General features: G+C 42.3%; 1 protein-coding gene across 5 annotated transcripts in view; it reads right to left on the bottom strand.

The window, feature by feature from the left end:
• MGLL (monoglyceride lipase) overlaps positions 1-12231 on the bottom strand; it is a 124880-nt gene that overhangs the window by 15369 nt on the left and 97280 nt on the right. For all 5 annotated transcript variants that reach the window (XM_014572069.4, XM_075938803.2, XM_075938804.2 and 2 more), the window contains 2 exons: positions 7950-8086; positions 5120-5230 (listed from right to left, as the gene is read on the bottom strand). In XM_014572069.4, coding sequence (XP_014427555.3) covers positions 5120-5230; positions 7950-8086 — 248 coding nt within the window. The remainder of the gene's footprint in view (positions 1-5119; positions 5231-7949; positions 8087-12231) is intronic.

Below are 12231 nucleotides of genomic sequence, written 5' to 3'. Positions count from 1 at the left end.
ATTAAAACAACAATATTATGTATTCTGGATTTTTTTCTTCAACAGCAAATATATAATATCTTAACAAAACAAGCATATGAATTTTTGAATTTAGTTAAATATTCAAGTTTTTTAAAATTAAGGTTGTTTTTGTTAAAATTGTTTTTAACTAAAATAGTTAAATGAAATATTGACAAACAAAAATTAAATCGACTGTGTCAGCCAGGTCAACACGAGAAACTTAAAATATTGACTTCTGTAGCTAACTCCGTTGTCTTCACCTTCATTTTCCTGTTTGGTCATAATCTGGAAAAGAAAGACCAGCTTTCCTGTTTTTTTCAGGTCCCAAATGATTTCTCATTTTGGAATGAATTAGTCCAAAGGAAGAAAATATTCCTCCTGCACTGGCAGAAGAAGCTACTGTTGTTAAAAGTGAGACTATCACTTCAACAACCTCTGATTCCAAGTGCTTAAGCAAATTCTGCCAGTTCACTGGTGTGACTTTCTTTAAAAATCATCATCATCAAACATATGTTACTTGAATGGTGCACCCTTAGCTCTGAAGTTTATTATCATTGACTTTATCGAGGGATGATCGCTGGATGGCAATGTCATAGCCAACTCCTCTTCTTCAGCAGTTAAGGTTTGACCCTGGTACCGAGTATTGAGAATATCTCCAAGAAAATGAGCTGGAGGTAGTGCTTGTCCCATTTGTTTTTTAATACTGGTATTCTGACTCTGTCATTGCACATTTCTCTTTTTTAAGATCTCACACAATTCCTTCCAAATGTCAACAGCATTAGCAATAAAACAGCTATTTCCTTGCATTTTATTCAAAGCTACAGAAATAGGCCTCAGGGCACTCAGCATGTGTCCAACATTTCTCTGAAGCCAAATGTTGAGAACTTTGGCTGTGACAGTGCTATCTATTTTTTCATGATTTTGTTCACAAATTGTCATCAGATTAGGCCAGTTCTTGATATAGTATTCCACTATTGAGTTCCATCACACTTTTTGTGGGAGAGTTAGCTTGGTTCCTCCCACTTTTTTCTGGGCAGCTGCTTCAAAGTAGTTGTTATTGAAATATTTTGCAATTTCAACAACATTAGCCTTTATTTCTGGAATACTGAAGTCTTTGGCTACATCAGATGAAAAGGTACATCAAATGAGCACTGCAACTGTATGTTATTAGCTTGGGACTCACTCCACTCTCTTCTAAATTTCTTCTCATCTTGGATACATTTGCAACATTGTCTGTGACCACGTTGTGTACTAGACATTGGATTTTTTTCATAGTTTGTTATAGTTTTTTTCTGCTACTTGTTGTAAGTATTCTGCTGTGTGCGCATGTCCTGATGTATCAATTGCTTCTGTAAAGAAGACATTCCCTTCTTCTGTTGTCACACAAGCACATACAACAGGATCATTATGGACATTGCTCTATCCATCAAAACTCAGGTTAACAATTTTACTCTCTAGACTTCTTGCACACTGCTCAGTTTCTCTTTCATACACTTTATCCAGTAATTTGCCTGTGATATCTGCCTTGTTGGGTGGACTGTATCCTGTCCTTAATGACTGAACCATGTAAATGAAGTGGCGCTTCTCCATACATAAGAAAAGGAGCATTTGTTGCATAAAGAAACCAGGCAATTTTTTTCATCAATTACCTCTTTTTGTAATCTGATGTTCTTATCACAAACTTATCTGTGGTTGGTTCTGGATGATGGAGGTTTTTTTTTTCTTTTTGCTACAGGTAACATACTGTGGCTATGTGACACACATGATGTGACTGAAACACTATCATTGGCAGATAACTCTGAAACTATAGAAAATTATGGTGATCTTGAAGGTGGATAGTCTTCAGAATCCTGTATGTTGAGGATGGATTCTCCTAAACAAAATAAGTCAAGGGAGTTATTTAATTATTATTACCATTCTGCTCATGTAGTATTACTCATTGCATTCACTGATACTCAGTACTACTTAATGGTGAATTTGTAAAAGGAGAAACTGCTTATTTCAGCTATTTATTTTTTATCACAATTATATCAACTACTTTTTTTTCCCCTCAAACATGAGAATTCAAGAGTAGTCCAGGAGGAGGACAGGCAGTCCTTAAGAAAGAAGTTTGAAATAAAAAAGTTTACCAACCTGAAGATCCTGCAAGTTCAGACATGTTCCTTTCATCATCTTCAACGCACTTTCCTCCTGAGAAGGACACTTCTCATGATGTTGTTCCATTTGGGAAACCAGGCCTTGCATTTCTTTGTTGTGCTGTTTGCATTTTGCACTTATGCCTGACTTACTCACAGGTAGAGGAACTTCATTAACATTTTCCCAAACTTGGTCTCTTTTATGGCCAGCTGCCATTATAGATTTTTCCCTTCTAGTGAGAGAATGGTATGATACATCTCAAATCAACGAAGACTACAATCAGAAAGACCTCAAGACTTCTGGAATATGCTGCTCAAATGTTTGTTTCTGCTGCCTATCCTTCCCTTCTTACATTTATCTCCAGACTTCTCCTCGTCCAGATCTATTTGCCCCCAACAATCATTTATTCAGTGACATTTTTGAAACTTTGCACTTCAGAGAGGTAAGGGACTGACTCTGTGTACACAAATTTGCAGAAGGACAATAGGGTTGAGGTTTGTTACTTCTCATCTCTATATATTATTTATTTTAAAACATTTTTGCTGTTAGTAAGCTTGTTATCTCTGGAGACACAAATCCACAGTTTGGGAACTGCAAAACTAAGCATCTCTGATTCTAAGTTCTAGAAGTCTAAGCAGTGAGTCCCACTGGGTAGATAGGAAGATTAATTTAAATAATCTATACAAAAGCCTCTGGAGCCTCATAAGATTGCACCCCTAATCCATGAACTAATGGAACTCATTTACAAAACTTTTCTTAAACATCACATGACTATATTGTCTCATACAATATATGAGAATTAGAATTTATAATCCCTATTCCAGGATGCAATATCTGTGAGCTATGATGTATCTTAATTAAAACTGTCTTTAGATAGGTTTTTTCATCTGATTTTTTTAAAACAAAATAATTGATTTTTATCTATCTTTAAACTAATCCACCCGTGGGATGCAGGTGCAGAATTTTTCCTTACAGAACATTTTCTAAGGTTTTATTCCATCTAGTTATAAATATTTCAAGGAATGCAGCCTCTGCCAGTTCCCTTTGGACACAAATTCTAGGGCTTAATAGGACAGGCTTTCTGCTCTTCATCGTACATTTTTCTTTTCATACTTCTATACAATTCCCCCTTGTTCCATCTCCTCGTGCCATCAAAAAAAAAAATTCTTGCTTCCTTGCTCTTTTCATCCTGCATGTGTTTGAACACACAGGGCCAAATTCTGGTTGCTCTTACCTAAGGGTATGTCTAGACTGCATCCCTCTGTTGGCAGAGGGATGCAGATTAGGCAGGTCAACATTGCAAATGAAACGGGGATTTAAATATCCTGTGCTTAATTTGCATAAAAATGGCCACTCAGCATTTTGTCGGCAAAAAGAGGCAGTCTAGAGGGGGATCTGTCAAGAAAGAAAGCCTTTTTCGACAGATCCTGTAAACCTTCTTGCAGGAGGCATAAGGGGTCTGTCGAAAAAGGCTTTCTTTCTCAACAGATCCCCCTCTAGACTGCCTCTTTTTGCCGACAAAGTGCCGAGTCAGCAAAAACGGCGGCCCTTTTTATGCAAATTAAGCGCAGGATATTTAAATCTCCGTTTCATTTGCAACGTCGACCTGCCTAATCTGCATCCCTCTGCCAACAGAGGGACGCAGTCTAGACATACCCTAAGTGAGCAAGAAGGGAGGAAGGTGCATTTGAGCAGTGAGTGAGTTTGTTCTCTATGTGAGGGAGTCATCGGGCACAGGGATAACACAGTCTGAATTCTATTAAAGAGTATAGTGGCTGCCACTCCTACTTGTGCTCCTTCATCATCCCATGAGCTGTTTTGCCTGACTCTGTCCTCCAATGCTAGAATGCCTCCAGTTGCAGTGCTCTTCTGTACCCATTACCGTGTATGTGGCTGGTTAAGCTCTGATCTGTGGCTAGGGATATCAAAATGCATTGAGTTAAGTAATCGTGGAACCACTGAATATTTCAGCAGTTACATGGTTACATGCGGGGCAGGTGTCTCCCACTTGCTGCCCTGCACTGCTGTCTCTGTATCAGAGGCAGCAGCATGGGGGAAGGGCAGGGATCCCAGTGAGCATGGGAAGCTGGCTCCTTCATCCTCTCCCTGCACTGCTGCCTCTGTATCAGAGGCAGCAGCAGCATGGCGGGGAGAACTGCTTGTAACTGTGCACATTAACTGGTAAGCCCTGTCTCATTGGTTAACCATGTACACAGTTGCACGTTCACATCCCTGTCTATGGCAGCAGTGACTGTGGGATCTGGACCACTCTTAATTCCCTCTGATCATCATTTACCATGGCAACATCAAACTCTTTCTACCAAAAGAGGATGCACATGGTGAAGGTTCTGGCACTAGAACTCACAACAAAAGCTCAAGGGAGATATAAACACCAATAAAAGCTACCAGCTTTCAAGCCCTTCCTGAGAATAACGGACAAATTACTTGATTGTTTTCCTTTGTTTCCCTCTAGAGTTTTAGAGCCTTTCTGTGCGAGGTGCTGTGTGTCCTATGGGGAGCCCAGAGCCCTCCTTTCTCATTGATGTCATTAAGTGCTGAGGATACATGATGCCTTGCAGAATTGGGCCTCTAGTCGTCTGCCTCTTCATGCTCTGTTCTGATCTGACTATGCTCCCCCCTCCAGTGCAGGAAGAATTTAACCATCTAGTTTTTTAAATCACTCTTCTCTTTTCTGATTCAACTAATAAAAACATCTTCCTGCACCAGAGGCCACAATTCATTCTCCTTTTTGAATATACAGCACTTGCTTGGAAATAGGGGCTGGTGGAGGAAGAAAGTGATATCTGGATCCCACATGAGGCAGAGAACAAGGATCTAGGTAGGACCCTGCAGTTAGAGACAGGATTCCTTTTACAGTTGCTTCTTTAGAAAGATCTGAGCACAAGACCAACATGGTCCTTCTCTTTCCTGTTTTTTTGTTTGGTTTTTGTGGCTTTTTTTATTTGACACCCACTGCTATTACCTTGATAGGCGTTGCGGCCTCTGGGCTTGCTACAACTAAAGGAGAAATTAACACCATGCCTGAAAACTCGTCTGGTTTCTCGCAGGCAGTCAAGATGGAGATGGCTCCTCCCTGCAATAGAAAAGTGGGAGGCAACTAAGCACTAGTACAGATGATAATTCATTACTTTTTGAAGAGCACAGTGATGTTCTGGGTGCTTCACTGGCAGGCACAAATGGCAGTTCTCTATTCCAGGGAGCTTCCTGTGGGCTAGACACTTTGGGCACGTCTATGCTGCTTGATTTTCCGGGGTTCGATTTAGCAGATGTAGTATAGACCTATTTGATTGAACTCAAAGGGCACCCCCGTTGGCACCAATACGCCTGCTCCTCACAAGGAGTGAGGGAAGCCAACAAGAGCATTTGCTCCAATTAGCTTTCCACTGTGTGGACAGCATGGAAATGTGATGTACGATACCTCGACTGCAGCTACGTAATTTACGTAGCTAGAGTTGTGTATCTTACTTTGACCTTCCCATGTAATGTAGACCAGCCTTTGTGCAAGCAAAAGATAGAGTAGCTAGAAGTAAAAGGGTAGATTTGTTATTTTGTGGGGATGGTTTTTAGAGGATGAGGGTGACACATTCTCTGGCTTCAGCCCCGCAAACTCTTATGCATGTGCTTAACTGTATTTGCATGAGCAGTCCCATGAATTTAACTGGATTATTCATGTGTAAAGTGTTTGCAGGTTCAGGGCTTGAACAGGTCTCTGTGGGGAGGACTAAAAATTAAATGCCACTTGGAAATAGTATCAGTGGGGACATGGTGGACTGGATCAGAGAGGTGCTGCATGACAGAAGGTGTGGAGATGAGTGGGAGTAGGACACAAAGGTAGCAGAAAGGCAGGCAGACTTTTGTACCCTGTCTTTTGGAGTTATACAGGTACCCATGGGTAACAAAGCATTGCCGCCTGGGAAGAGAAACCATAAACATTTGGGTGATTACTATAGGCCCAAAATTATCCTCTTGCAAAAGTCCCTTTCCTCATCCCCTCCTCCACCCAGAGCAAGAGCTCTACAATCAGTGACTTACTCATGGGCAGCAAGTTCAACAGTGGCATATTCCCATATAGTTTCAAGCCAAGTGTAGGCCAGACTTCTGCAGAAACTGTAGGAATTGGAGGAGAGGGGGAGGAGCTTGGCTCACTTTTCAATAAAGATCACAGAGGATTAGTTGTCAAGGAAAATGCTTGGTGAACTTACACACTGCTGAAGAATCGTTGGCGTGTTTAAATGGAGCAGCAGCAAGAAGAATCCCAATGACCTTACTTGGCTTGGTACTTGGAAATTAGTTCCTTGTTACAGAGGCTTAGAGCACAGTGAACACTTAAAAGCATGCCATGCACTTTAGATCAGAATTCTTGTTTATCTGAACATGGGATTAAATCCCGAAGTGCTTATTCATTTTTTGTATACATGGGGCAATCACTGTGACACCTATAAGAATACTGCTTGATTGAATACTCAAGAGCTGACCTATACCATCCAAATCTAACTTAAAATCTACTCACAAAACCAGTCCTTTTGTTTTTTCATCTCTAATCCTCTCAACATTTTCTAGTACAGTTGTGTAACTGAATGAGGCTACAGTGTGTTTCCATGTTTTATTCCCAGTCCATTCACAAGGACACAGAGCATATAGCTTCCTGGTTACTGGTTCAAATACAAGCCGGCTTGCTGGCAAATCAAAGAAGTTACTCTCTGACAATTATTCATTGCTTCACAAGGAATGAGATGGTTGAACTTAGGGTCCTCTTAGTGGGCTGGTAGGGATGTAAATCATGAATTAGCCCATTGTTGCAAATGGCATTCATTAGCATCTTCATCTCAACAGAAAGGTCAAGGCCTAAATGGGCCATAGTGACTCAAGTTGTCCCTTCTAGAGATGAGGGTCCCTGTGGGGGCAAGGCAGTGGGGGGAAGCTTGTACAGTAGGACCTCAGTGTTAAGAACACTTCAGGAGTGGAGGTTGTTCTCAACTCTGAAAAAAATGTTATGGTTTTCTTTCAAAACTTTACAACTGAACATTGACTTATTCAGCTTTGAAACTTTGCTATGCAGAAAAAAAATGCTACTTTTAAGCAGCTTAAATGAAACAAGCAAGAAACAGTTTCCTTACACTGTCAAATCTTTTTTTTAAAATTTCCCTTTATTTTTTAAAAAATAGTTTACATTTAACATAGAACTGTACTTGTTTTTGTGTTGTCTGCTCCTGCCTGGTTATATGTTTCTGGTTCTATATGATGTATGTGGTTGATCAGTCATATAATAACTCTGAGGTTCTATTGTTTGTTACTTTATGATTTCTGTCTCCTAGAACAGGGGTGGGCAATAATTTTTGAAGTAGTTGTGGGTGGAGGGTGGGCGGGGCCTTGGGCAGAAAGGGCGGGGCCTTTGAATAGCTGGAATTGAAAGGGCTCCCAGGAATCACATTAGAGGGAGCGGGAGCTGTGAGCCTTTCAAATTCTGCTATTTAAAGGGCTCACTGCTTCTGGCCTCACAGCTAGCATGTTGCCTGGGAGCCAGAGCCCTTTCAGCTGTTTCCTGGAAATTGTGGGGAAGGCGCGAGCCCTTTAAATAGAATTAGTTGAAAGGACTCGTGTGTCCCAGCTCCCAGACAATGCGTTAGGGGGCAGGGCCAGGAACTGCTGGGCAGGCCAGAAAAAAGAGCTAAGTGGACCAGATGCGGCCCGCTGACGGGCTCTTACCCATCCCTGCCCTAGAAGAGGACCTGAACTGCTGTGGCAGATGGATGTAATGATTATTATTAAGATGTACAGTGTCGCGAGCTTACCATGGAATGCCCCAGAATAAAAACTGGAAGGTCTGGATGATCCTTTTTCATGAGTTCAATGTGTTGCAAGCTGTCTCTGATGAAAATGTGGAAATCTGACACAACCATGCGGTCACCTTCACTCTGCCCATGGCCAACTGTGTTGGGGGAAAGGAAAACAATCCTGCTACATCAAGTAGAGCAATAGTAACATTTTACTTGGCACCTACATACGCCAGATACGGGTGCATCACAAATGTGCTAGACATGTGGGTAGGTTAGCACACACACGGCTCATTGCATATATCTGGTCCCATACAGTCTCCATCCCACATACCTACAGAATGGATAGTATGCATGTCCTATAGAAATACACAGTACAACACACAGGACAGCTAAGAAAACTTATGGCTGCCCAGATCTTGTCTTGGCAGGTTGGTTCCACATCAGTAGAAACAAGCAGACTAACAGGCTACGTCTACACTGGCATGATTTTCCGAAAATGCTTTTAAGGGAAAAGTTTTCCGTTAAAAGCATTTTCGGAAAAGCGCGTCTAGATTGGCAGGTGCTTTTCCGCAAAAGCACTTTTTGCGGAAAAGCGTCCGTGGCCAATCTAGATGCGGTTTCCCACAAAAAAGCCCCAATCGCCATTTTCGCGATCGGGGCTTTTTTGCGGAAAACAGTACTGTGCTGTTTACACTGGCCCTCTTGCACAAATGATTTGCGCAAGAGGGCTTTTGCCCGAACGGGAGCAGCACAGTATTTCCGCAATTCTTACATGAGATCATCAGTGTTCTTGCGGAAATTCAAACGGCCAGGGTAGACAGCTGGCAAGTTTTTCCGTGGAAAAACCTGCCCATCTAGACACAGCCACAGAGTTTAACTCTAGTCTTTGACTGCTCTGAAGTTCAGGGACTGTTCAGTTCTGGAGTTCGGACTGGCCTGCTATTGAGACAGAAAGTAGATACTGTACCAAGTTCAGAGTTTGTGGACATTAAGATGCAGGTACTCAGATGCTATGGTGGGGGGCACAGTATATATACCTAGAGAGATACAAGATTTGGGATATTGGATTAGATTATTATAGGCAAAGCCGGTGTAATGAACAGGAGGAGTGCTGACCAGCACCCAGTGACTAAGGGATTAACTCAGGTAGCTAGCAAAGGTTTTTGCCAAGGGGCCAGGAGAACTAATCGAGATAGAGGGTTGAAATTTGAATTGGATATAGGTTCCCTGCCTGCTCTTTTTGTGTGGGAGAGATAAACCAGGAGTTGAGAGACATAGAATGATTTAAATCCAGGCAGGACTACCATGCCCCCACTAAGGATGTTAAATATCAACTAATTGACTGATCAAATAGTCAATGCATTTTGCATCAACTATTCGATTAGTCACCTTTGAAGTGAGGCAACAGCCATAGGTCTGAAAGCCCCGTGTGGAGCCAGGGATCAGCTGGGGACTCCAGCTGATCCTGGGCTCCATGGGGTGCTGCTGCTTCAAACACTGTGTGCAGCCTGATACCGGGCTCCCCACAGCATTTCAAAGCAGCAGCACTGCCCAGAGTCAGTGGGGGAGTCTGCAGCTGATCCCGGGCTCCACACGGTACTGCCGCTTTGAAATGCTGCGTGCAGTCTGGAAATACCCCAGCTGGCCCTGGGCTGCACGCAGCTTTTCAAAGCGGCAGCACTGCATGGAGCCCGGGGTCTGGCCCTAGATTTCAAGCGGCACTGCTGCTTTGAAGTACCCCATCTTCTTCCCCCCTTGCTTCCTATTTCTGATAGAGGCAGATGCGGGGAGAACCTACTAGTCAACTAGCATGTCAACTGTCCGAAAAGCCTTTCTCATCCCTAGTCCCCAGGGATTATGGGCATGGTAGTGGACTGAACAAAGAGAAAATTAGAAGTAATTAAAGAGAAATGTGAATCCAGTTGCATTCAGGGTAATTTTTCTTTATTTTGTAGTTTGGTTTGAACTGCTCTGTGATATCCTATGCCTTCCCTCCCCCTTTACTATCTAAGCATTGTGCCAGAGTTTTTCTCTGTTTAAATTAGTTTTCCTTAGTTGCTCTGTAACATTTAGCAATCAAGTATGCTTTATCAAGTTTATCTTCTGTTCTGTAATAAAAATCACTTCTTTTAAGGTGATTATTTGATTCTTGTGTCCTGAAAGGGTCTGTGTGTATCTGCATACTTCTGACTGAAGGGTCAGCTACCAGAGAATGCAGCTTGGTTTTCTCTTTTATTTTTTTCAAGCTCTTTTGGGGCAAAAGATCTTGGGGTACCCCTCAGGTGATTTCAAGTGTTCAACCCTGGTTATTAGGGATCAAAAAGCACTTGATAGTGGCAGTGGCTCCCCAAAATCTGTGTATTATGATTCTGGAGGGAAAGTTTTTTATAACCAGTGCCCATACAGGCAAGGTTTTAAAGCTCTCTTGCAGCCCCTCACCTTCTGCACTTGGAGTTCCAGAATGGGGTACAGCCCTGACAGCAGGTCTCCTGCAAGGTTCAGACTTGTGTACAAACTTTCCCAACTTCTGGGAGTCTTGGGACTCTGATCTTTGATTTTGCCACAGTTGTTCTATTTGGAACTATCTAATGGAATAGTTGTTCTATTAGAAACAGTTGTTCTATTTGGAAATATCTATCTTGAGCTTTCCTTCTGCTATTTTGGGGGCATGGGTTAGTGTGCTAGCCTTCATCAATGAGAAATCTGAATTCAAATGTTACCTTACTGTAGGGTCACAAGCATAGGAGTGGATAAAGCACTTCTCCTAAGCAAGTAGTAATGCAACTCTCCCCTCCCCCAGCATCCCAGCTTGACAGAAAGTCTATTTATGCTACACACGGTATTTGTCTTGTTTTTGATCAGTTTTTAGTCTCCTCTGCCTTTTTTCCTCTTTGAAGTACACTAGTTACTATGGAAACAATGGTATCTTTAGTAGGAGGGAGGGATTAGTGACATCCATAAGCACCGTACAAAACCAATTTATAGCATGCAAAGGTTTGAAATGTATACCACACATTGTAGAAACAACAGCATGTATATGATGATTATCATAACCACACACATTGTGTGACATATATAATGAATATAATTATTTTTTAAAAGAGTCTTGCTGTTTCTATTCAGTGTAATTTGTCATTTAAGGAAATTTGGGGAAAACAAAAATTACTGGGTCCATGTTGCAGGCTGGCCATGTCTAACACCCACACTGTTCACTGGTGTTGATCCTGCTGGGAAGTGCTAAATGGGCCCTTCTGATTAATGATGCAGGTGTCTCTTACCTTCCTGGATATTAGGGAGGTGGAGAGGATGTCCTCTAGAAAGAGAGGATCTAAAGTGTGGGCTGAGCAAGCCAGAAGGAGGAATCTTAAAGGTAGGCAATACATAGTGTGAGCAACACTGTATATTATGTTGTTAATTTCTATGTTTGGAATCAAATACCAGGCAGAGGCTGTTTGGATTCTACACAATGTGTAGACTGTGTTTCAAGAGCAGGTTGGGAAAGGCACTCACTTGTATTACATATTCTTTCTTAAAAACATCAGTTTAAAATAAATCTCATCACTAGCTCCATACATGGCTTCATTTCTACAAAAGATTAAATAAAGTGTTTTTTTTTATTCCAATGGGATGTATGTGCCCCAGTAATACAAAAATAATTCAACAGACCCAGAGAGCAGGTAGTGCACTCAGTACACCTGGAGGATAGGTCAGGCCTAATTAAAGATTTGTCCCAGATGGGGGCAGGGGAATTGATTAAAGGATCTGTCTACCTGTGAGGAGCCATGGTCACTAATGAAGGCAGGCCTTCTGGGCACTAGAAAGGAATCAGGAGGCTGAGGGAGAGAGTAGGCCTTAGGATCCTGTCTCAAGAAGGGAGCTTTGGCAGAGGATTGAGAGAGATCCTGGGAAGCCACAGTGTGAAGTGAGCTCTGCTGCCAGGGAAGCAAAACTTGAGGGGATGAATTTCAGGTGGGAAGAGATGTACAGAGAGGCATTCAGGCTTTTAGGGTGAAACCCTAGGGAGGCAGTGTTCCGTACAGGAGTTGCAAAGAGCTCTACAGACCCAGGGGAAGGGGTGAAGGTCTGTGGAGGAGTAAGCCAAGATAGGGGCTGGGGAAAAGCACCTAGAGACAGGGGCAGAGGAAGGCAGCAAGGAGCCTGTTAGCTATCTGCTATAGGGTCCTGGGAGAGGAACCCGGAAGAGAGGGAAGGTTGAGGCCTCCCCTTCTAGCTGTGAGGAAGGTGGCCCGTAAGCCCTGATATAAGGACCAAAGACTTGGTATAAAATCAATGGGCT

Source organism: Pelodiscus sinensis, chromosome 11, assembly GCF_052426305.1.
Source record: "Pelodiscus sinensis isolate ZL-2025 chromosome 11, ASM5242630v1, whole genome shotgun sequence".
NCBI classification, from domain to species: domain Eukaryota; kingdom Metazoa; phylum Chordata; order Testudines; family Trionychidae; genus Pelodiscus; species Pelodiscus sinensis.
Note: the sequence above shows the minus strand (reverse complement) of the source record. Positions and strands in the feature narration are given on the sequence as shown.